The sequence below is a fragment of the Marmota flaviventris genome, chromosome 5 (assembly GCF_047511675.1).
Source record: "Marmota flaviventris isolate mMarFla1 chromosome 5, mMarFla1.hap1, whole genome shotgun sequence".
NCBI classification, from domain to species: Eukaryota; Metazoa; Chordata; class Mammalia; order Rodentia; family Sciuridae; genus Marmota; species Marmota flaviventris.
The window spans coordinates 71,677,581-71,703,699 of NC_092502.1; the positions used below are offsets into that span (position 1 = coordinate 71,677,581).

A 26,119-nucleotide genomic window follows, 5' to 3' on the forward strand; every position below is an offset into this window, starting at 1 on the left:
AAATTTTGAAATTGGACTTTCAAATTCTCCAACTTTGCCCCTGATGCCATTTTGTTCTTTTTCAAGACTGTTTTGAGTAATTAGGGTCCTTTGAAACGCCATATTAATTTTAGTATGCGTTTTTCTGTTTCTGTAAAAAGTGCCCTGGGAATTTGATAGGAATTGCATTGAATCAATGTATTGCTTTTGGTAGTATTGTTATTTTATCAGTACTAAATCTTTTAATCCATGAACCCCAAATGTCTTTCCATTTATTTAGGTCTTCTTTAATTTCTTCAGCAGTTTTCATTGTATAGTTATTTTGCCTCCTTAAATTTATTCCTAAGGATTTTATTCTTTTTTGATGGTATTTTAGATAGAACTGCTTTCTTAATTTCCTTTTCAGATTGTTCATTGCTAGTGTATAGAAATACAGTAGTAAATAAATAAAGTAGTGTTGATTTTGCACTCTGCAACTTTGTTGAATTTATTAGCTCCAGCAAGTTTATTTATTATTTTTTAAGAGTCTTTCAGGGTTTTCTACATATAAGACTGTGTCATCTGCAAATGTAGATAGTTTTATTTCTTTATTTCTGACATGGATGCCTTTTATTTTTGCTTGCCTAATTATTCTGGCTAGAACTTTCAGTATTATGTTTAATAGAAAAAAGTAGACATCTTTACCTAGTTCCTGATCTATGGGGAAAAGCTTTCAGTCTTTTGCCATTGACTATGATGTTAGTTATGGGTTTTTCATATATGCTTCTTATTATGTTGAGGATATTTTCTTCTTTTTTTTTTTTAGATGGCAATTTTTTTTTATTGGTTGTTCAAAACATTACAAAGCTCATGACATATCATCTTCCATACATTTGATTCAAGTGGGTTATGAACTCCCATTTTTTACCCCAAATACAAGTTGCAGAATCACATGGGTTACACATCCACATTTTTACATAATACCATATTAATGACTGTTGTATTCTGCTACCTTTCCTATCCCCTACTATCCCCCCTCCCCTTCCCTCTCATCTTCCCTCTCTACCCCATCTGCTGTTGTTTAATTCTCTCCCTTGTTTTTTTTTCCCCTTTCCCCTCACAAACTCTTATATGTAATTTTGTGTAACAATGAGGGTCTCCTTCCATTTCCATAGTTTCCCTTCTCTCTCCCTTTCTCTCCCCCCACTCGTCTCTGTTTAATGTTAATCTTTTCCTCATGCTCTTCTTCCCTGTTCTGATCTTAGTTGCTCTCTTTATATCAAAGAAGACATTTGGCATTTGTTTTTTAAGGATCGGCTAGCTTCACTTAGCATAATCTGCTCTAATGCCATCCATTTCCCTGCAAAATCCATGATTTTGTCATTTTTTAGTGCTGCATAATACTCCATTGTGTATAAATGCCACAGTTTTTTAATCCATTCATCTATTGAAGGGCATCTAGGTTGATTCCAAAGTCTAGCTATTGTGAATTGTGCTGCTATGATCATTGATGTGGCAGTATCCCTATAGTATGCTCTTTTAAGGTCCTCAGGGAATAGACCGAGAAGGGCGATAGCTGGGTCAAATGGTGGTTCCATTCCCAGCTTTCCTAGGAATCTCCATACTGCTTTCCATATTGGCCGCACTAGTTTGCAGTTCCACCAGCAATGTACAAGTGTACCCTTTTCCCCACATCCTCGCCAGCACTTGTTGTTGCTTGACTTCATAATGGCTGCCAATCTTACTGGAGTGAGATGGTATCTTAGGGTGGTTTTGATTTGCATTTCTCTGACTGCTAGAGATGGTGAGCATTTTTTCATGTACTTATTGATTGATTGTATGTCCTCCTCTGAGAAGTGTCTGTTCAGGTCCTTGGCCCATTTGTTGATAGGGTTGTTCGTTATCTTATTTAATTTTTTGAGTTCTTTGTATACTCTGGATATTAGGGCTCTATCTGAAGTGTGAGGAGTAAAAATTTGTTCCCAGGATGTAGGTTCCCTATTTACCTCTCTTATTGTTTCTCTTGCTGAGAAAAAACTTTTTAGTTTAAGTAAGTCCCATTTGTTTATTCTTGTATTTAACTCTTGGGCTATGGGCGTCCTATTAAGGAATTTGGAGCCCGACCCCACAATGTGTACATCGGAGCCAACTTTTTCTTCTATCAGGTGCAGAGTCTCTGATTTGATATCTAGCTCCTTGATCCATTTTGAATTAACTTTTGTGCATGGCGAGAGAAAGGGGTTCAGCTTCATTTTGTTGCATATGGATTTCCAGTTTTCCCAGCACCATTTGTTGAAGATGCTATCCTTTCTCCATTGCAGAGGATATTTTCTTCTATTCCTGCTTTACTTAGTGTTTCTTGTCATGAAAGGGTATTAGATTTTGTCAAATGCTTTTTCCTTAGTAGTTGAGATGATCATGTGTTTTTTTCCCTTTCATTCTGTTTTTTTTTTAATTTTTTTGTAGTTATAGATGGACAGAATGCCTTTATTTTTTTTGTTTATTTTTACGTGTGCTAAGGATCAAACCTAGTGTCTCACATGTGCTAGGCAAGCGCTCTGCCACTGAGATATAGCCCCAGCCTCATCCTTCATTCTGTTAATGTGACATATTACATTGGTTGATTTTCATGTTGAGCCACCCTTGTATTCCTGAGATAAATCCCACTTGATCATGTTGTATAATCCTCTTAATATGCTGCTAAATTTGGTTTGCTAATATATTGTTCGTAATTTTTTGCATGTATATTCATGAGCAATATTTGCCTGTAATTTTCTTGTAGTGTCTTTATCTGGCTTTAGTATCAGAGCAATACTGATCTCGTAGAATGAATTAGGAAGTCTTCTTATGTGTTCTGCTTTTGGAAGAGTTTGAAAACAATTGGTGTACTGCTATCCTTTTTAACAGGCTTTGCTGGTTAGGTCCTGGGCTTCTTGGCCTGGAGTTGCTTATTTGGAGCGCTGGTTTTGAAGCTGGGCCAGGTGAACTTTTTAGTATTTTTTTTGTTTTGTTTTGTTTTGATGCCTCCATCTTGGCTATCTCTCTAGGGAAGCAGCCATACTAATGATGCAGACTGGAGTCTCTACTGGCAAACTGGTCAAGTTGTCAAGTTGGACTTTAAGACTTTAGCTTTTTCCATGTGTTCTCTTGTTTTCTTGGGCTGATGAGGTGGATGGTCTGATATTGTGCTTGTTGAATAAGAGCCATCTAAAGGATCAGAATAGGTCTGTTGACAGTGGGGTGGATTCTGTGTGGAAAATAACATTTATTTGGGATGGGAAAGTAGTGTAGTGTAGAGTGCTTACCTAGCATATGTAAGACCTTGGGTGGTTCAATCTTCAGCATCCTCCCTCCCCCTAATTTAAGGGCTGGGGATGTAGCTCAGTGGTGGAGCACTTGCCTTGCATGCACCAGGTTCTGTGTTCAATCCCAAGTACTGCAGAAAAAAAAAATTATCTAACATTTCAGGATAAAAGACTCCACTTAACATAGCTTTTCATTATTCTAAGGTCACAAATGATCATAGATGTGACTACACATATTTTTTCAAAGTAGTAATTTGTGTGTGTGTGCGTGTGCGCACGTGTGCCAATTATTACACTTTGTTCTTCCACCCAACAGTATTTTATGTACTTGTGTTTGTGTAATACCATGGTCAAATTTTTTAAAGACTTTTTATTTTTAGTAATAGATGACACAACACCTTCATTTTATTTATTTATTTGTTTGTTTATTTATTTAATGTGGTGCTAAGGATCAAACCCAGTGTCTCACCCGCATGAGGCAAGCACTCTGCCACTGAGCCACAAACCCAGCCCCCCACAGTCAAATTTTCTTAAACCTATTTTCATGGTAGTATCATTCCCTATTGTGCTGTTTTCAATGACTTTTTTAAAAATATTGCTTTTATTTAATCAGCAGATTTTTAAAAATACCTTTGTTTTATTTATTTATTTTTATGTGGTACTGAGGATCGAACCCAGTGCCTCCCACTTGCTAGGCAAGTGCTCTATCACTGAGCCACAACCCCAGCCCCTCATCAATAGATTTTTTTTTTTGAGTACCAGACATAATGCTGGGCAAGATATAGCAATGGGGTTTGGTAGAGAGTTGTCTTTTCCTTTGTGGAGTTCCCAGTCACATGGATTCTAGTTGTTGCAGGTTTATGAACTTCACTGATCACCAAAGACAGCTCTGAGCAGGATGAGAAGGTTGTGTAGTCCCTGGTACTGGTTCCTGTTATTGCCTTCTGAAATGAGAAGGAGATCTTTGCAGGATAGAGGCAGTTCTGCCCATTACTGAGCTCTCAGTATAAGTCCAGAATGAGAAATCCTGAAACCATGGCAGAGGGGCTCTGAAATGGGGCTGCTGTTTCCTAGGGAGGACTGCTGTTTCCTAGGCAATACTCTGCTTAATATTTTTAGTGCGTGGTCATGGCAGAACTAAATGTAGTTTCTGATCCCAAATTGGTAATAAATGTAGACGTATTTAGAGTCAGAAACAATGCATTTAAAATCCTCTGCTCCTTAATTGTCCTGCCAAGTGCTGAGTTTAGGTTTCTTTGTTTCTTGGCTACCTACCCAGCCTCCCACCATCTCTTGGAGAAGGAGCCTGGGTTTTCTCTGGGTGTTGGGTGGGATTGTGAAACCCGTGAGTTATGGCTCCCTGAGCTGTATTGAAAGGCATCTGATTTTTATGTTTCTGCCCACGTATGTAAATGTGTACATTTTAAAATTCATCTCCCTTTCAAGTTTTTAAAGATCTGGTATTATAAATAGTCTTGGGCTCTCAGGCGTGTTAAAAATAAAATATAATGTTTCAGTTGCTGACTTACCTGGAAGGCATAGTCAATGCCAACATGGTAGTAGTGAGTTTTGTGCATGGTGAGCCATCCTCTTATTGCTATGAAGTGTTTCTATAAGTAAATGTTGTTTTCCTGGGGCTCCTCAATCAAGTTTAAGGAACACCTTAATTATTGCCTATTTCATCCTTACAAAGTTGTAATTTGTGTTTCAGGTTGTCCAGAACAGTATCCGTTTTCTCATGGCATATGCCTCAGGTGGGCTTTCTTTTTAATAATTGAACTGTCTGAGCCTCAGGTGTGGCAAACCACCTTATTCACTGATTGTGAACAGACTTCAGCCTCCTGAGGCAGTGATGGCATCTTTTGTATATTCTGTCCCATAGTATGGTGCCTACCATGCTCAGGAAACTGAGGCTATTGCTAAAATATCTGTGTGGTGCTTGTTTTTAGAGTGTGAATACTGAGTGTTTATAATCCACAGTGGCACAGAATAATGGTTGGTGTTTTACAGATTTTCAGATAGTCCTTTTGGAGTTATGGACTGGAAATCATACCTTTCTCCCTATTTTAGTCCCACTAAGAGAACTTGACATTCTCTGGAAGCCTAGAGACAGCAGGGGGATGGAAATATAACCTGATTCCTCCCTATTTACAGGTTGTAGTGTGTGGACGAGTGTGTGAGAGTTCCTGGTGTTCTTTGGGAACAGACTATAGAGAAAGCCTTTCATGCCTACTGTCAGGAAATCCAGTTATTATTTTGAAAGAGTAAAGGTGGGAATCTTGGGGTCCTTACTCCCTGGATGCCAGCTATTTCAGTTTAGGGTGGCCTTAGCAATCTAGTTGGTTTCACTGGCTTTGACTACTCTTGCTATCCCTAAACTCCTCCTTAAAGGTACAAGAGTGGCAGCAGGAATTTGGAGACAGACCTGAGTCATCAGGAAGCTGAGCTCTGTAGTGTTTGGTCAACTGGCACCGATGTAGAGCCAGCCAGCTTCACTTAAGGTTTAAATGGAAATGTGCCTCTTACCATCCAGAGTACAGTCCAGACATGTGGGCAGACCTGTGGCTTAGGAAACCTGATCTCCAAGAAGGGGCTTGGTTGTCAGAACAGAAAATAAGGGGTTAAAGCCCTCATTAGTTTTGTTTATCTGGTATTTTGCTCAAAATTTTCTGTAATGATTGTTATTATTAAGGCTATGAGCTTTTGAAACCCCACTTTGCATCCAGCACTATTTATTTATTTATTTTTGTATTTTTATTTTATTTTTTTGGTATCGGGGATTAAACTCGGGGCACTTAATCACTGAGCCATGTCCCCAGCTCTTTTATTTATTTAAGTTTTTTGGGGGCGAACTGGGGATTGAACTAAGGAGCACTTGGCCACTAAGCCACATCCCCAGCTCTATTTTGTTGTTTAGTTAGAGATAGGGTCTCACTGAGTTGCTTAGCATCTCACTTTTGCTGAGGCTGGCATTGAACTAGTGATCCCTCTGCCTCATCCTCCCGAGCTGCTGGGATTACAGGCATGCGCCACTGTGCCCAGCCCCAGCTCTTTTTTGTATTTTATTTAGAGACGTGGTCTCACTGAGTTGCTTAGGGCATAGCAAGTTGCTGAGGCTGACCTTGAACTCACATCTACCTGCCTCAGCTTCCTGAGCCTCTGGGATTATAGATGTGGGCTACCATGCCTGGCTATTTTTGTATATTTTTTTAGTTATACATGACAGTAGAATATGTTTTGACATAATATATGGAGTGTAACTTACTATTCTTGTGGTTGTACATAATATTTATTTATTTATTTTAAATATTTGTATTAGTTGTTCATGGACCTTTATTTTATTTACTTATTTATATGTGGTGCTGAGAATCGAACCCAGTGCCTCGCACATGCTAGACAAGTGCTCTACCACTGAGCAACAGCCCCAGCCCTATTTATTTATTTTTATGTGGTAGTAAGGATCTAACCCAGCACCTCACATATGCTAGGCAAGTGCTCTACCACTGAGCTACAACCCTAACCCCCTTTTTAGATATTTTGAGGCAGGGTCTCTCTAAGTTGCCCAGGCTGGCCTCAAACCTGCTGAGGCTGGCTCTGAACTTGACAATTCTGCCTCAGCCTTTCAAGTTGCTGGGATTACTGGGATGAGGATCCTCTCTTGAAAAGCTCTCTCTGATAAGTGGTGGGAGGGGAGGGGAGGGGTTGGGGAGATAGGAAGGATAGTAGAATGAAACAGACATTATTATTACTGTGTGTATATATGTGACTGCAAGACCAATGTGATTCTGCAACCTGTGTACTCAGAGAAATGAGAAATTATATCCCATCTGATTCAAATGTATGATATGTCAAGATCACTGTACTGTCATGTGTAACTAAGTAAAACAAATTAAAAAAAAGAAAAAGAAAAAGAAAAGCTCTCTCTGGCCTCATTGCCCAAATCCAGTGGATTGACTCCTCAATCTGATCATTCCAATCTCTTGACATTGCTGCCCACAACTTAATTTTCTTTCTTTCTCTATTTTGGTGGTACTGGGGACTGAACCCAGGACTTCACACATATTAGGCAAGTATTCTACCAGCTCTTTTGAAAATTTTACGTTTTGGGATAGAGTCTTGATAAATTGATTGTCTGCCCTTGAACTTGGGATCCTCCTGCCTCAGTCTCCCTCGTAGCTGGGACGGTAGGTGTGTGCCATAGCACCCAGCAATTCTCTCCTTTTTAGACTTTTGTGATTCTGAATTAATATTGTTGCTGTTACTCTGGTTCCTTGCTTGCTTGCTTTCTTTTCCTAACCCACAGCCATTAATTGAAGACGTATTGGTCAACTGTCCTTTTTTCTCTATGGTTTTCTAATAACTTTACTCTTGTTATTTTGTTATCACCTCTTTGCTGATGACACCAAAAGTTTGCCCTGCCCAGCCCTATCTCCTTATTTGTCTTCTATAGGTATAAAGTTGCCAGAGCATTCCTGGTTCTACACAGAGACTCTGTGTCTAGTGACATTGAACTGATTATTCCAGATATAGATACCCAGTGCCTGCTGTATCTTTTGGGTCTTCAGCAGTCCAAATAAAGATTGAGCCTTAAGCTTCCTTCCAACATTCAGATTCTTTGAGTCTGTAACCAGGTAGGATAGATCTGGAGAGGGTAGGCTGGGTTTCCTTTAATTTAGTTACTTTGCTTGTCACTTGATTTCTTTTAGAGCCATTCTCTTATGCATTGAGATTGTAGATTGTAGTTTTTTTTTTTTTTTAAGATTGTGGTGATTGTTTTTATACCTTTATTTTGTTTATTTATTTTTATGTGGTGCTGAGGATTGAACCCAGTGCCTCGCACATGCTAGGCAGGCACTCTACCACTGAGCTCCAGCCCTGAGATAGTAGTTTTTACTAATGGGCTTAGCTATCTTCTTAAAGATACTTTATTCCTACTGGGTTACAGGTGGGATAAGTCATATTCTCCTATCTCTTCTTCCCACTTTATCCCATCTTGTTTGGCCCTCCTTCCCAGGCTGTAGTCCCAGCTGGACCTATGGGACCCTCCTTGGCTCCCTTTGGTGTCTTGCAGGACCAGCAGTTGTCTTTATATTACCATTGGAAAGGCTCTCTCTTGCAGTCTGTAATAGTGGCTTTTTGCCTTCATAGCTCTCTGGTCAGGTAGAGGCTTGGGTTCCAGCAGCCTCTTCTATTCCTTCGTGGATGCCTTGAGCAATCTGTTTGCTTGGACCTAGGCATTACTTCAATACTTGGGGCAAATACTATATCCCCATTGTACAAATGGCCAGTTCTGAGTCTAGTCTAGCCAGTTAGGGGACTGAACTATAGTCTGCAGCCACACTTCTTTTGTTGTTCAAAGGCTCTTTCTATTTTATTATATCTACCCCTTGACTTTCTGTTTAGTATGGGTCTTAGGGCGAAAATCCTGTTTGTCTCACTACTTCAAACTTTTTTCTCTTGTCTTTCAATTCTTCTTTAAAATTCTATTTCTCAGGCCTTTGCACGTTGTTCTCCCTTGTCACGGCTGTCCTTTCAGTGTCCTCTTTGCATTGTTTTTTTCAGCTTTATATTTGTCTGCTTAAATTAGGTGGTAAGCTTCTGTTTGTGCAGAGGTGAGTGACTGTATGTGTGTATATGAGTTTGTGCAACCCATAAATAGTAATGAATGTGTGTCTGTGGGAAGAGCTCATCCTCTAACCTTCAGTTTATAAAGCAGGGGATTGTCTTACAGCTGTTCCTGCAGCTGGCAGTTCTATGCGCTGGCAGCCTGGCTCTCTGGATGACAGTATGCTGGGAAAAACTCTGAATGGGTTAGGTCTGCCTTGGAATTTCAGCAGAAAACTGGTTTGAGTCTCTTCATTTTCAGGCATGGGTGTTCTCCTTTATCTATTACTTTCAACTTCTGGAAGTGGCTTCCCAACAAAAGCCCGCCCTACTACTTTGAACCATGGGTAAGCTGGAGAGTATGTGGATCTTGCAAGAGGTAACACCTCTGGACAGTTATTCCAGCTGCCCTGGCTGGCTGTGAATCCAGGGACAATAGCCGTCATCCCCATTCCAGTGATGGAGGAATAGCCAGGTGCCAGGTGCTGTCCTAACTACTTTCCATGCATTGCTTTGTTTAATCCACCTTACCACCCTTAGAACTAGGAACTTTATTATACCCATTTTATAGGTGAAGAAACCGAGGCTTAGAGAAATTGTGTTCAAGATCACATAGCTAGGATTTGGTAGAACCAAGAACTAACCTCTGGTTTGTCTGACTCTAAATCCATGTACTCTGTTTTCTACTCAATATTTTTGTCTCATTTCCTCCTTATTAAATGGAAGTAGGAATTCTTGCTCTTTCACTTTTTCCAGAAGATTGAGGAAAAAGTGGACATACATTGTAGACATACATTGTAGGGTAAGATGGAACTCCAGAGACTCCAAGACAGGCTGCTGAGGTGACTTTGCTTACATAGGACACTGAAGACTTTTGTCTTGTCTACCTGTGCTCTGTGATTCAGAGCAGCCAGTGTACATGGAGCCTGCCAACCAGGTCAGAAGCTGGGAGAGACCCATCAGCTCTCCTCTCTCCTCCCCCTCCCCTTTTTGTTGGCTTCTTGCCATTCTCATTTCGTTTTTTTGTTTTCTTTTCTTAGAGAATACAAAAGTTACTGGAGGATGTCTTGTTCATACAGGGTCCAGTCCCCTCCCTAGTCTTGTCTGAATTGAGTGGAGGACAGGCACCAAGGGAAGTGGGGGTAGGTGGCCTCCTCCCACAGTCTCCACAAGCATCTGCTCTGGGCTGCAGTGAGCTGGCAATACAGATCGCTGAGAGCATCCAACATCTATTTAAGTAGAGGTACAGCCTACAAATGGCGAGTTTTGATAGAAAAATGGGCATCTTGAGTACCTTATTATCTCTTTTGTTCCAAAACTCAAGGATACTTAAGGAAAGAGTTACTGGTGGAACATTGAAATGGGTTCCTCTTTCTTGGACTCTGATTTGGTAGTGTTTTAAGTTGGATGAAGGCCATAGATGTAAAGATGTAGATCTGTCCTCCGTGAGAGCAGAGGATGATGAGAGGGTTTGTTCTGCAGGTTCTGTAGGGCCAGTGACCAGGGGAACCCAGGATTCATAAGTGACACCTGATTTAGGGAGGGTATCCTCTTCAGGCCAAGTGTGCTGAACCGTACTTCAGTGGTATGCTACAACTTTGGTTTTATGACAGAGACTGAAGTTTTGTGACTGCTTCTGCCAGTTCCTTTGTGATTGAGGGCCACCTTGACAAAATGTAACTGTGTGTTGCTTCTCCTTTCTCTGTTCTACCTCCCCTTCAGTCTCAGCATAAAGTCCAGGGCAAACTTTGCCTGTTCTCTCCACCTGCTGTTTTATTTATTTATTGTGGTGCTGGGGATTGAACCCATGCCCTCATGCATACTAGGCAATTGCTGTATTACTGAGCTACATTCCCAGCTTCACCTGCTACTTCTTGAGTAAAACCCAAGACCAAGTGAGATGGCTATAGGCCAGGCTTAAAAGGACAGAGGACACTGTTACCCATGCCTGCATGTTTCAGAGTTTGTGCTTGCTTTGTAAATGCCCCTTCTACGCCTGAGAAACTGTCTTGCCACCTACTTTTCTCCCAGCCTCATTTCACCTAGGTCTCTCCTCTCTTCTCAGTCCTCACACCCCTCTTATTCTTTATCCGTTTTCCGTACCATGCCCCAATTTTTGTGGATGCAATAAATAGGTTAAGTGTATAGTCCATGTGAAATTATTGAGGGGAGATGAAGGATCCATTTGTGAATCAATCCCGAGTATTGGCAGAAAATGTTCCTGATGCTGTGAGTCTTTGCAGGACCTGGAGGTGCCTAGGAGTCCAGAGGGAGCTGCTATTTTTCTTGTCCTCTACTCCAGGAGGTGGAGAAATTGCTGTTTGTTCACCAGCTGCCCTAACCTCTTATTCCTCAGTTCCTCTGAGTCCTCTTCCTCCTGCTCATTTGTCATCTTTGCTTGACTTCTTCCTTCTCATTTATCTTTTCCCCAGTACCAGTCTCAGTGTTTATTCCTGGCTGTAAGAAGGGAGCATCTAACAGTGTGCACATGCATAAACACATGAATACTCTGAGATAAAGGAAGGAAATCTGTGGCTTTTGGATTAATCTTTCTTTTCTTTTATTGTATGTTCTGATAATGCTGTGAGACCCTCACTTCAATTCTTTATCTCCCCTAACCACCCTGGCCAGGCCAAGCCATAGGGGTAAGAAAGGTATATAGGGCTTTAGGAAAGCTCCAGGGCTGTACCCTCTTGGGACCCATCTCCTGGTCTCATCAGCCTTTTTCTTCTTGATGTGGCCCTTGCATCTTTTTCACCCTCACCTAACCTGGCCCCTCTCCCTTTCACACCCAGGCAGGCCAGGCGCCTATACAGAACCTAACACTCCAGACAGTGAACTCCCTCTTTCAGTGCCCCCAGGGAGCTAGGTTGCTTGGGGAAGCTTGCCTGACACTCAGCCATTCCATTTTGTCATGAAGAAAAAGGTGGGGTGTGAGGAGGAACTGCAGAAAGCAAGGCTTTTGCTGCTGGGTGAGTGTAGCAGCTATTTTTAGTGTCCAAGCCTTTGCTTTTCCATTTGGCTGTGCTTTTTTAGCACAGTGCGGGTCCAGCAAGGCTGTTTTCTTTCATGGCTGCAGATGTCCTTAGGAAACGTTTTTTTTTTTTTTTGTCTGCCCCTAGGGAGGTGTGGGCTGGGCAGAGTGGTAATAACTTCTCAGAGTGAATCTAGGCAGGGCTTTGGGCCCCACTGCAATTCTGTCATGGGGCCAATTTGTTGAGGTGGAGCAGGGAGGGGTGTAACAGAAATAGGAGAGAGAAAAGTTAATACCACACTCTTCAGAGATAACCCCTGTAATTGATTTGCTTAAGCCACCACTGGGTAAACCACTGAATGACATACATTAGGGCCCAGGGTTACACATAAAAACCTATTTAAAGGGCTGGGCTAATATGGACACATTCTGAAATTTTCTAAGATTTTTGTTCTGTTTATTTAATTTTTGTCTTCTTTCTTTCCTAGTCTATTTGCCAATTTGGATTAATTCTTGATTTCCACTCTAGTTTACTAGTGAAAAATTGCTTAACTACTCCAAACAGAAACTCTGTTCCTATTAAACAGTAAGTCTCTATTACCCTTTTCCCTTAACCCCTGGTAAGCTTGATTCTACTTTCTGTCTTTGAATTAGCTATTGTAGATATTTCATGTAAGTAGAATCAAATATAATATCTGTCCTTTTATGTCTGGCTTATTTAATTTGACATAATATCTTCAAGGTTTATTCGTACTGCAGTGTGTATCATAATTTCATTCATTTTATATGATTGAATAATATTCCATTGTATGTATACCACATTTTAAAACCTGTTAATCTGTTCGTGGTCACTTGGATTATTTATAGCTTTGAATATTGTAAATAATGCTGCAGTGAACATTGCTTTATAAGTAGCTGTTCAAATCCCTGTTTTCAGTCCTTTTGGGTATATATGTAGGAGTAGAAGTGCTAGGAAATAGGGCAGTTCTATATGTTGCTTTTTAAGGAACCATCAAACTGTTTTACTTATAATGACTACACTGTTTTACTTATAATGTATGATGGTTCCATTGAATCCAAATCCTCACTGATACTTGTTATTTTACTTTTTTAAAAAAAGTTGTTATAGCCAGGCATGGTGGCTCACCTCTGTAATCCCAGCAGCCTGGGAGGTTTGAGGCAGAAGGATCACAAGTTAAAGACCAGACTTAGCTACTTAGTGAGACTCTGTCTCAAAGTAAAAAATAAAAGGGCTGAGAATGTAGTTCAGAGGTAGAGTGTCCCTAGGTTCCAAACCCAGTACCACAAAACAAAAAAAGAAAATATTATAACCATCCTAGAGAGTGATAAGTGGGGTATCATTGTGATTTTGATTTGCATTTCCCTAATGGTTAACAATGTTGAAAATATTTTCACATCCTTATTAGCTGCGTATTTATTAGCTGATTATGTTGATATTTCTCCAAAATAGATATATATCCTTTGCCCATGTTTAAATTGGGTTATTTATCTCTATTGTTGAGATTCAGGAATTCTTATATAATCTGGACATTTTTGGCTGCTGTTGTTGGCTGTGCTGGGGATCAAGCCCAGGACCTTGTACTTGCTAGGCAAGTACCTTCCACTGAGCTACACTCCCAGCCCTGTTCTGGACATTAACCCTTACCATGTATATGATTTGTAAATGTTTTATCCTGTTCTATGGGTTGTCTTTTCACTCTCTGAATGTTGTGCTCCTGTTCGTGTGAGAGTGTGTTGGTGTGATCTCAAACCCAGGGCCTCATGCATGCTAGACATGTGCTTTACCACTGAGCTACACTTCCATCCCCAATCCCTTGATAATATTTCTTGAGACACAAAATTTTTTGTTTTTTAAATATTTATATTTAGTTGTAGTTGGACACAATTCCTTTATTTTATTCATTTATTCTTATGTGGTGCTGAGGATTGAGCATGTACCAGGGCCTTGTACATGCTAGGCAAGCACTCTACCACTGAGCCACAACCCCAGCCCCAAGATTTTCAACTTTGATAAATTCTTATATATATATATTTTCTATGGTTGCTTGTGCTTTTGGTATTATTTTTAAGAAACCATCACCAAATCCCAAGTTATTAAGATCACACCTATGTTTTCTTATAAGGGGTTTATACTTTTAGCTCTTAAGTTCTCTGATCTGTTTTGAGTTAGATTTTGTATATGGTGTAAGGAAAGGGTCCAACTTCATTCTTTTGCATATGCAGTTATCCTAGTAGTGTTTGTTGAAGAGACTGTCGTTTCCCCCACTGAATAATGTTGGCACCCTTGTTGAAAATTAATTGATTATATATATGATTATTGATGTGCTCTATTCTATTCTTTTGGTCTATATGGTTGTCCTTATGCCAGTACCTCCCTTTAGTAGGAAGTTTTTTTTTTTTTTTAATTTTTATTGTTGATTGTTCAAAACATTACATAGTTCTTGATATATCATATTTCACACTTTGATTCAAGTGGGTTATGAATTCCCATTTTTACCCCGAATACAGATTGCAGAATCACATCAGTTACACATCCATTGATTTACATATTGCCATACTAGTGTCTGTTGTATTCTGCTGCCTTTCCTATCCTCTACTATCCCCCCTTGTAGGAAGTTTTGAGATCAGAGGTGTGAGTCCTCTACCTATTCTTTTTCACAATTGTCTTGGCTGTTCTGGGCTCCTTGAAATTCCATATGAATTTTAGGACAAATTTTTCCATTTCTGCAAAAAAATACCACTGGGATTTTGATAGAGATTGCTTTGGGTAATATTATCATCTTAACAATATTAAGTCTGTAATCCATGAACATAGGATGTCCTTCCATCTTTATGGTTTTAAAAATTTTAACAAATCGGGTGTGGTGGTGTATGCCTGTAATCCCAGGGACTTGGGAGGCTGAGGCAGGAGGATCACTAGTTCAAAGCCAACCTCAGCAACAGCAAGGCCCTAAGCAACTCAGTGAGACCCTATCTCTAAATAAAATGCAAAATAGGGCTGGGAATGTGGCTCAGTGGTCTAGTGGCCCTGAGTTCAATCGCCAGTACCAACAAAAAATAAAATAAAATTTTTTTTCATATTTATTTTTGAGTTTTCGGCGGACACAACATCTTTGTTTGTATGTGGTGTTGAGGATCGAACCCCGGCCGCACGCATGCCAGGCGAGCGCGCTACCGCTTGAGCTACATCCTCAGCCCATAAAATTTTAAAAAAAAAATTTTTTTTAAGGTTCTTTTTTTTTTTTTAATATTTATTTTTTAGTTTTCGGCGGAAACTACATCTTTGTTTGTATGTGGTGCTGAGGATCGAACCCGGGCCGCACGCATGCCAGGCGAGCGTGCTACCACTTGAGCCACATCCCCAGCCCCCATAAAATAAAATTTTAACAGCTACTAGGGCCTATACTTTTATTTGGCCATTTGAAAAGGAATGCGAAAGGCTTCATGGCCTGGAAATATTGAACTTTGTTGGCATAGAGGGTGTTGATGTCATCTCTTTTCAGATGTGATAATGGATGTGGTTAAAAGTAGATGTAGAGGCTTACATGGACTCGGCCCATATTTGTTCACATATAGATCAGGTGGTTAATTTTTCTCTCTACCGACCATACCCAATACACTCTCTACAAGCTAAGAATAGATTATTAATTGAGGAAGGATGGGACCAGTGCTCTGATAGCACATGAAAAAGTCCTGGGTTACTGTACAGTTCCAACCAGAGCATTTCTCCCCTTGAGTAGTTGAATCTGTTACAGGAAATGGAAGCTTGAAACTTACCTAGAAATGGTAAAAGACCTAGATACCTTTATGTAGGAAATGTCTGACATCTGCGGGGCAAGTGCCATGATAGGAATCACAGTGCTGGGGGACCAGGTTCCAGCTTTTCATGGACCTTTGTTTTCTGTGCTTGTATCTTCAGGTCCCTGACTATGGTTCCTCAGAGCCTGCCTCCATCTAGGATGGTTCCCCTGGGGATGCTGCTTGGGTTACTGATGGCCTCCTGCTTCACCTTCTGCCTCAGTCATCAGAACCCAGTAAGTGTCTTACTGAAGATAGGTGGAATTTCTAATGAGATCTGAGAAAGTCTCCCTGTCAACCAACAGGGCTTCTGTGGGATGGGGTGGACTTTTATTTTTCTTTCTTAGAGAAATGTGGCTTTTTCTTTTCCATTTCTGAGTTCACTCCCTTCTTTTTTTTTCTTAATATTTTTTTTAGTTGTAGTTGGACACAATGCCTTTATTTTATTTATTGTTATGTGGTGCTGAGGATCGAACCCAGTGCCTCACATGTGCTAGGTGAGTACTCTACTGCTGAGCCACAACCCCAGCCCCCATTCCCTTCTTTTTAAAGCTCATGACACAGTTATCCTTTGGGGAAAAGATGATGATGCTATAGTAATGATGATAATAATAAGTAGTTTCATGTACCAAGTAGTTTCATATAAGTGCTTTATATGTAGTCTCATTTAATTCTCTCAATAACCCTATGAAGTATTATTATTATTATTCTCATTTTGAAAAGGAGAATACTTAGGGTCAGAGATTTCAAGTTACTTGTCCAAAATCACACTACCAGTTTGAGGCACAGCTGGAAAGGTCAGGATTCTCCCCATGAGCTGACTGCCTATGCGGTGAGCACCAAGTAAGATTCTGCTTCTTCCTCTTCTTTCTTGCTTGTGATTTCTCAGGCTTTTTTTTTTTTTTTAATATTTATTTTTTTTAGTTGTAGTTGGACACAACACCTTTATTTCACTTATTTATTTTTGTACGTGGTGCTAAGGATCGAACCCAAGGTCTCGCAACACGAGGCGAGCGCTCTACCACTGAGCCACAACCCCAGCCCTCAGGCTTTCTTTATCCTCTCTCATTTTCTTCTTGTTCTTTCCAGGCCTCTCTTCATTAACTTAGACTTCATTGCTCAGGGCCCCTGTCTTTGTCACAGGCAGAAGGAGAGTGCCCAAGAAGGCCTAAGTTTGGCCTGGCAGCAGCATGCTAAGCCTCCTGACCTCTTTCTCCTACCTGTCTCAGCAACAGTTTGCCCTTGGCCAGCGCCCCCATGCCCTCCTTTGAGAAAATCTGACTATCAGCTTTCTGACATTTTTACCCTCCCCTGGCCTCCTTCCCCAACCCCCAGCACTCCCACTAAATGTTGGATAAAGCGCTGGAGGCTTTGGAACTGGAGGTCCTTGAAGTGCAAATGACAATTGTGATGAATTTAATAACAATCCAGCTCAGCCAAGGTTCACCTCTGGCTCATGGCAAGCTTCCACCTTCTCTCTGAAGTCATTTGTTTTCTCTCTGCCTTTCCCCTCACTTTGTGGAGCAGGAGAGAACATACAGTTAGGAGTCACGAATCCTTTTGAGCTTTTAATGTTTTCTGACTAAGATCCTATTGGTGCTGTTTTTTTTTGCCTCCTCTTCAAGGACAATGAGAATGGGATCCCAGAGGCCCTTGAAGGTGGGACTGACTGCAGCATGAGGTTGTGGCTGTAAAATGGCATTGGCAGTAAAATGGCTCTGAAAACACCTGAGGTTCTCAAGGGATTGGGGCTGTGTCCCTTCTCCAACTTGCAGCTCATGAGGATCCCCATGCCCCCTGTTGAGAGCTTTAGTAGAAGCACATTTAACAAAAGCATACTGATGAATTTACTTAAGGACTGTGTGCTAGTAAGTCCCTTTTGGATAATAGTCCAACCAAATAGATGAGCTTTCAGAGCCATAATTATTCTAGCCCATTTATATTAGCTCTATTTAGTGTAGTCTCAGAAAAATGTTAATACTGACTTTCAGCAAAAGAAGCCGCTTTTATCCTTATGTCTGTTCCTAAGCGGTTTCCATTTGTCATAATCTATCATCATGTGTAAGCACAAGTAGGAGTTGAAGCATCTTTTCTCTCATACCATAAAAATTGCTGCCCTGATGGCATTTAAAATCCAAATTATGTAGCCAGCCACCTTCACAGTAGTGAAAATGGGGTGGGGTGGTGGTACTTGTAATACTTTCTTCAGAGCCTGGAGTCCAGGCAAATGCTCCTGATGACCTGGAATTGTCTTATCTAAAGGCATGTATGTAGGCTAATGGCCATCTAGGACACCATGGCTGTGTGTACCAGTATGATCTGCAGATAGTCTCCCTTTACAGCTCCTGCTGTGTACTTCCCTGGAATGCCACATCTTAGATGGAGTGTAAATGCCAAAAGGGCTGTGGTTGTGAGATATTGGCCTTAAAAAAGGTGATTGAGGAGAGAGGTGAGGTAGTGAATTACAGTAGAAGGAGCACAGGCCCTTTATATGCTCCCTTTTACCCACCTACTCTGGCAATTTGAACATTTCTGAACTTTGTTTCCTCATTTGTAAGACCAGGGTGGTACCTTCCTGTTGAGATTTTAGTGTTGATTAAAAGTGATTATATAGACCAAGCACCTATTGGGACTGGCACAATATAGTCAATAAATGTCAGACATTATTTTTAGTATGGGAGCAGCTACTTCGTGGTTTCATTTGAGCCTGTGTAAAGCAGGCTTCTGTCCCAAAATGTTGCCCTAGCAGTCTGTCTCTGTCACAGTCTATCAACCTACCATTATAAAGTCATTCATCTTTTTGGATCTTGAAGCTTTTAAGAATATCTTATTCAGATACAAGCGCAAGAAAGTATGACTTGGTAAGCTGTTGTCAGCTAACGCCTCAGTTGGGGTTTCTTGCCAGTTGAGAGGAAATTGATATTTGGAATGATAATGGGTGGGAGAAGAGAGTGCTGATGATCTAGCATGGAAGGGAGCCCCAAGAAACCAGCTGAGAGGGCACCAAAGCTTGGGATTTACTTAGGAGCTGAACAGGGTGGGCCTGCTTCTCTCACTTCTTGTTTTCTCTTTCCTCCTCAGGATACTGTCTGGGCAGAGAGGCTGGTTTTGCTTGTCATTTCTGCTCCATGTTTGGGAAGAGGGATGTGATGGTAAATGTGTTCAGTGATCTTATTGCCCTAGCTTCATTCCCTCAGTGTCCAGGGTGCAGCCATTTGGACATTTGACCAGAAAAGAAACACAGAAGTGAATTGGAATTCACACATAGGCTTTGGGTTTTTCAACAGGCCGTATATCAATCCTCATCTGTAAAATGGGAATGATGATATGTGCTTCACAGATGAGACTCAGATGAACTGAGGCATGAAAGGCACTTTAACCCAGTGGTTGGCTTAATAATGGTAGCTGTTGTGATCACTATAACCCCATTCTCAAGATGTTGCTTTTTCACAAAACTTCTGGAGCTCCCCCTTTGAACTGACTATACAATGTGTGAGATATTTATAGCACTGAACCTTTTTCAGTGCTCCTGGCCTTTGAGGATAGCCAGATATGACTTGGGCAAAATGTCTAAAATCACTCAGAGCCAAATCTGGTGAATAAGGTGAACTGATTGGTCAAGGGAGCACCAGTTTTGTACCATCTTCCACCAAAAGATGAGATGTTCTATAGATAATGACAGAATTTGGGTTTGTGTTCTAAAATCTGGTTCAAAGATGATACCAAGAGAAGGTGCAGAAATCCTTTTGAGCAGTGACAGGATTATTGCAAAAACGTTTGGTCTCTCTGGGGCTTAAAGCGTGTGGCCTAGTGGGTCTTGAGTCAGTTTGTTTCTTTCCATGTATTTTATTTTTAATTGATACTTAGTAGTTGTACATATTTATGGGGTATATGTGATATTTCAATACATGTATACGATGTATAATCATAGGTTCAGGACTATAGACATCTCATTTCTTCATGTTGGGAACGTACACAATCTTCTAGCTAGTTTGAAATAATCAATTGTTGTCAAGCATAGTTATTTTACTACGCTGTAGAACACTAGAAGTTATTCCTCCTATTCATCTATACCTTTGTAACCACTAATCATCTTTTCCCCATTTCCCCCTCCTCCCCCATTTCCCAGGCTCTGGTACTCTCTATTCTATTCTCTACTTCTGTGAGATTTTAAATTTCTATATATGTGAGAACATAACATTTTTGTCTTTCTGATCTGACTTATTTCACGTAACATAATGTCCTTTAGTTTCATCTTTGTTGCTGCAAGTGACAGTTTCATTCTTTTTACGGTCGAATAATATTCCATTGTGTATATATGCCATATTTTCTTTATTCATCCATCCATTGATGGATAGCTGGGTTGATTCCATATCTTGGCTATTGTAAGTAGTGTTGCAATAAACGTGTGAGTGGAGATATTTTTTCCACATACTGATATCATTTCCTTTGCACATATATCCAGTAGAGTGATTGCTAGATCACATGCCAGTTCTATTCTAGTCTCTGAGGAGTCTCCATACTGTTTTTCATAATGGCTATACTAATTTACATTTCCACCAATCAGTGCGTTTCTCTGCATCCTCACCAGCATTTTTTAAATTGATTTTATTTTTTTAAATACACGACAGTGGAATGTATTACAATTCTTATTACACATATAGAGCGCAATTTTTCTTATCTTTGTATAAAGTATGTTCACGCCAATTCATGTCTTTATACATGTACTTGTTTTTTTTTTGCATTACAATTCTTTTTTTAAATATTTTTTTTGTACACAATAACTTTATTTTATTTATTTATTTTTATGTGGTGCTGAGGATCAAACCCAGGGCCTTGCACGTGTGAGTTGAGCGCTCTACCTCTGAGCCATAATCCCAGCGCCATAACCCCAGCATTACAATTCTTGTTACACATATAGACCACAATTTTTCGTATCTCTGTTTGTATATAAAGTAGGTTGATACCTAATTCGTGTCTTCATACATGTACTTTGGATAATGATATCCATCACATTCCACCATCCTTTCTAATGCCCTGCCCGCTCCCTTTCCCTTCCATTCCTCTTCCCTATCTAGAATTCATCTAATCCTCCTATGCTGTCCTTCCCTACTCCACTATGAGTCAACCTCCTTATATCAGAGAAAACATTCGGCATTTGTGTTTTTGGGATTGGCTAACTTCACTTAGCATTATCTTCTCCAACGCCATCCATTTATCTGCAAATGCCATGATTTTGTTCTTTTTTAATGCTGAGTAAAATTCAGTTGTGTATATATGCCACATTTTTTTTTATCCACTCATCCACTAAAGGACATCTAGGTTGGCTCCACAGTTTAGCTATTGTGAATTGTGCTGCTATAAACATTGATGTGGCTATGTCCTTGTAGTATGCTGTTTTTAAGTCCTTTGGGTATAGTCCAAGGAGAGAAATAACTGGTGGTTATGGTGGTTCCATTCCCAGATTTCCAAGGAATCCCCATACTGCTTTCCAAATTGGCTGCACCAATTTGCAGTCCCACCAGCAATGTATGAGTGTACCTTCGCCCCCCACATCCTTGCCAACACTTGTTGTTTGTCTTCATAATAGCTGCTGTTCTGACTGGAGTGAGATGATATCTTAGAGTAGTTTTGATTTGCATTTCTCTGATTGCTACAGATGATAAGCATTTTTTCATATATTTGTTGATTGATTGTATATAATCTTCTGAGAAGTGTCTGTTTAGGTCCTTGGCTCATTTGTTGATTGGGTTATTTGTTTTTTCAGTGTTTAGCTTTTTGAGTTCTTTATATACCCTAGAGATTAGTGCTCTATCTGATGTGTGAGGGGTAAAAATTTGCTCCCAGGATGTAGGATCTCTGTTCACCTCACAGATTGTTTCTTTTGCTGAGAAAAAAACTTTTAAATTTGATTCCATCCCATTTATTGATTCTTGGTTTTAATTCTTGTGCTATAGGAGTCTTATTAAGGAAGTTGCGGCCTAATCCCACATGATGAAGATTAGGGCCTACTTTTTCTTCTATTAGACAAAGAGTCTCTGGTTTAGTTCCTAGGTCTTAATCCATTTTGAGTTGAGTTTTGTGCATGGTGAGAGAGAGGGGTTTAATTTTATTTTGTTGCATATGGATTTCCAGTTTACCCAGCATCATTTGTTGAAGAGGCTATCTTTTCTCTAGTGCATGTTTTTGGCACCTTTGTCTAATATAAGATAATTGTAATTTTGTGGGTTAGTTTCTGTGTCCTCTATTCTGTACCATTGGTCTACCAGCCTGTTTTGGTGTCAATACTATTCTGTTTTTGTTACTATTGCTCTGTACTATAGTTTAAGTTTTGGTATAGTGATACCACCTGCTTCACTCTTCCTGCTTAGGATTGCTTTAGCTATTTTGGGTCTCTTATTTTTCTAGATGAATTTTATGATTGCTTTTTCTATTTCTATGAGGAATGTCATTGGGATTTTGATCAGAATTGCATTAAATCTGTGTAGTGCTTTTGGTAGTATGGTCATTTTGATAGTATTAATTCTACCTATCTATGAGCAAGGTAGATCTTTCTATCTTCTAAGGTCTTCTTTGATTTCTGTCTTTAGGGTTCTGTAGTTTTCATTGTATAGACCTTTCACCTCTTTTGTTTATTCCCAAGTATCTTTTTTTTTTTTTTGAGGATATTGTGAATGGAGTAATTTTCCTCACTTCCTTCTCAGAGGATTTGTCATTGATATACAGAAATGCCTTTGATTTATGGGTGTTTATTTTATATCCTGATACTTCGCTGAATTAATTTACTAGTTCTAGAAGTTTTCCTGGAGTTTTTAGGTCTTCTAGGTATAGTATCATATCGTCAGCAAATAGAGCTAATTTAAGTTCTTCTTTTTCTATACATATTCCTTTAATTTCTTTCGTCTGTCTAATTGCTCTGGCCAGTGTTTCAAGAACTATGTTGAACAGAAGTGGTGAAAGAGGACATTCCTGTCTTGTTCCAGATTTTAGAGGGAATGCCTTCAATTTTCCTCTGTTTAGAATGATGTTGGCCTGAGGCTTAGTGTAGATAGCCTTTAGGATGTTGAGATATGTTCCTGTTATCCCTAGTTTTTCTAGTGTTTTGAACACAAAGTGGTACTGTATTTTGTCAAATGCTTTTTCTGCGTCTATTGAGATGGTCATATGATTCTTATCTTTAAGTCTATTGATGCGATGAATTACATTTATTGATTTCCGTATGTTGAACCAACCTTGCATCCCTGGGATGAATCCCACTTGATCATGGTGCACAATCTTTTTGATATGTTTTTGTATTCAATTTGCCAGAATTTTATTGAGAATTTTTGCATCTATGTTCATTAGAGATATTGGTCTGAAGTTTTCTTTCTTTGAATTGTCTTTGTCTGGTTTTAGAATTGGCCTCATAGAACGAGTTTGGAAGTGCTCTCTCTTATTCTATTTCCTGAAATAAATTGAAGAGTATTGGTATTGGTTCTTCTTTAAAAGTCTTGTAGAATTCAGCTGTGTATCCATCCAGTCCTGGGCTTTTCTTCATTGGTAATCTTTTGATGGCTTCTTCTATTTCCTCACTTGATATTGGTCTGTTTAGGTTGTGTATATCTTCCTGGCTCAATCTGGGCAGATCATATGACTTAAGAAATTTATCTATGCCTTCAATGTCTTCTATTTTATTGGAGTATAAGATTTCAAAATAATTTCTGATGATCTTCTGTATTTCTGTAGTGTCTGTTGTGATACTGCCTTTTTCATCAGGTATGCTGGTAATTTGAGCTCTCTCTTTCCTTCTCTTCGTTAGCGTGGCTAAGAGTCTGTCAATTTTATTTATTTTTTCAAAGAACCAACTTTTAGTTTTGTCAGTTTTTTCAATTGTTTCTTGTTTTGTTTTTATTGATTTCTGCTCTAATTTTAATTATTTCTTGCCTTCTACTGCTTTTGCTGCTGATTTGTTGTTCTTTTTCTAGGGCTTTGAGATATAGTGAGGTCATTTATTTGTTGACTTTTTCTTCTTTTAAGGAATGAACTCCATGCAATGAATTTTCCTGTTAGTACTGCTTTCATAGTGTCCCAGAGATTTCAATATGTTGTGTCTGTGTTCTCATTTACCTCTAAGAATTTTTTAATCTTCTCCTTTTTGTCTTCTGTAACCCATTATTCATTCAGTAGCATATTGTTCAATCTCCATGTGATGCATAAATTTTTATTTTGTCATTAATTTCCAATTTCATTCCATTATGATCTGATAAAATACATGGTAGTATTTGCTAAGAGTTGCTTTGTGGCATAGTATATGTAGACATTTATTTATTTATTTATTTATATATATATGCGGTGCTGAGAATAGAACCCAGTACCTCACACATGCTAGGTAAGCACTCTTCCACTGAGCTACAACCTTAGCTGTAGGGGACTTTTTTTGGGGGGAATACTGGGGTTTAGATCCATAGCGCTTAACCATTGAGCCACATCTCCAGCCAGTTTTTTTTAAATTTTAATTTTTATTTAAACTTTTAATTTTTATTTATAAAGTTTTTAATTTTAATTTTTTATTTTGAGACAGAGTCTTACTAAGTTACTTAGGGTCTCTCTAACTTGCTGAAGCTGGCTTTTATTCTTGTGATCCTCTTGCCTAAGCCTCCTGAGCCACTGGGATTATAGGAGTGTACCACCATTGCTGGTGGGGTATTTTTTAATTTTATTTTTTTTTATGGTACCAGAGACTGAATCCAGGGTCTTGTGCATACTGTATTGCTCAGTTGTATCTCCAACCCAACACATATTTGCTCATTTTAAAATTTGATTTTTTTTCTTGTTGTTTGAGTTCCTTATGTATTCTGGATAGTAATACCATGTTAAGTGAATAATTTGCAAATGAATAATTTTCTTCCATTCTTTAGGTGTGTCTTCAATCAGTTATTTCCTTGCTGCACAGAAGCTTTTATGTCATTTTAATTGTTGATGTTTGTGCATTTGGGATTGTATCTAAAAATAATCTTTGCCTAGACCAATGTCCTGCAGTGTTTTCCCTATGTTCTTGTTTACTTGATTTTTTAAAAATATGGTGAGTGATAGGAGGTCTAGTTTCTTTCTTCTGCTTATGGATATCCAGTTTTTCCAACACCATTTATTGAAGAGACTTTCCTTTCTCCAGTGTATTTTCTTGCTACCTTTGTCAGAAATCAATTGGCTGAGCTGAGTGTGGTGACATGCAACTGTAATCTAACAGTTGGGAGCCTGAGGCAGGGAGATAGATCTCTTGAATCTAGAAATTCAAGACCTGCCTGGCTAACATAGCAAGACCTCATCTAAATAAAACTGTTATATGTGTATGAAGTGTCTGTGTATAAATATATATGTACTTATATGTATGTACATTTTATATATATATATATAGTATGCATATATATCATATACATATATATCATACACACACACACACACACACACACACACACCATACATCTCAGTTAGCTGCAAAAACATGGATTTATTTCTGGGTTTGCTTTGTTGTTCCATTGGTCTGTGTGTCTGTTTTTATGCCAGTACCATGCTGTTTTGGTTACTGTAGCTTTGTAGTATGTTTTGAAGTCAGATATTGCAATGTTAACATTTTGTTCTTTTTGCTTAGGATTGCTTTGGCTGTTTGGAGTCTTTTGTGGTTCCATGTAAATTTTAGGAGTGTTTTTCTGTTTCTGTAAAAGAGATACTTGGTATTTTGATAAGAATTGCATTGAATCAGTAGATTACTTTGGGTAGTATACACATTTTAACACTCCAACTTCTAGTCCATGAACATGGGCTACTTTTCATGTTTTGGTGTCTTCCTCAATTTATCTTATTTTTTGTAATTTTAATTGTAGAGGTACTTACTTCCTTGATTAAATTTATTCCTGTGTGTGTGTGTGTGTGTGTGTGTGTGTGTGTGTACATGTACTGTGAATGGGGTTGCTTTCTTCTTTCTTGGTATTATTCTTTTATAAAAAAAGCTTTTATTTTTATAGGTTTATTTTGTATCCTGCAACTTTATTGATTTTGTTTATTCTAACAGGTTTTTTAATATTTTTTTATTTGTTTTAATTAGTTACACATGACAGTACAATGATCTTGACATATCATACATTTGAATAAGATGGGATATAATTTCTCATTTTTCTGAGTGTACAGGTTGCAGAATCACATTGGTCATGCAGTAACGTATATACATACAGCAATAATAATGTCTATTTTATTCTGCTGTCGTTCCTTTTCCCCCTTCCCCTCCCCTCCCCTCCCATCATTTTTCTCTACCCAATCTAATGTGCCACACTTCTTTTTTTTTTTTCTCACATTGTCATACATGTATTCTGTATAACGATGAAGGTCTCCTTCCATCTTCCGTGCAATTCCCCTTCTCCCTCCCTTTCCCTCCCACCTCTCTTCCCTATCTAGAGGTAATCTTCTTCTCATGCTCTTCCTCCCT

General features: G+C 39.2%; 1 protein-coding gene across 4 annotated transcripts in view; it reads left to right on the plus strand.

The window, feature by feature from the left end:
• Nucleotides 1-26,119, plus strand: part of Sil1 (SIL1 nucleotide exchange factor) — a 318,102-nt gene that overhangs the window by 40,209 nt on the left and 251,774 nt on the right. For all 4 annotated transcript variants that reach the window (XM_071612326.1, XM_071612325.1, XM_027927476.2 and 1 more), the window contains one exon: nt 15,782-15,896. In XM_071612326.1, the coding sequence (XP_071468427.1) occupies nt 15,792-15,896 (105 nt within the window). In that variant the 5' untranslated portion in view covers nt 15,782-15,791. The remainder of the gene's footprint in view (nt 1-15,781; nt 15,897-26,119) is intronic.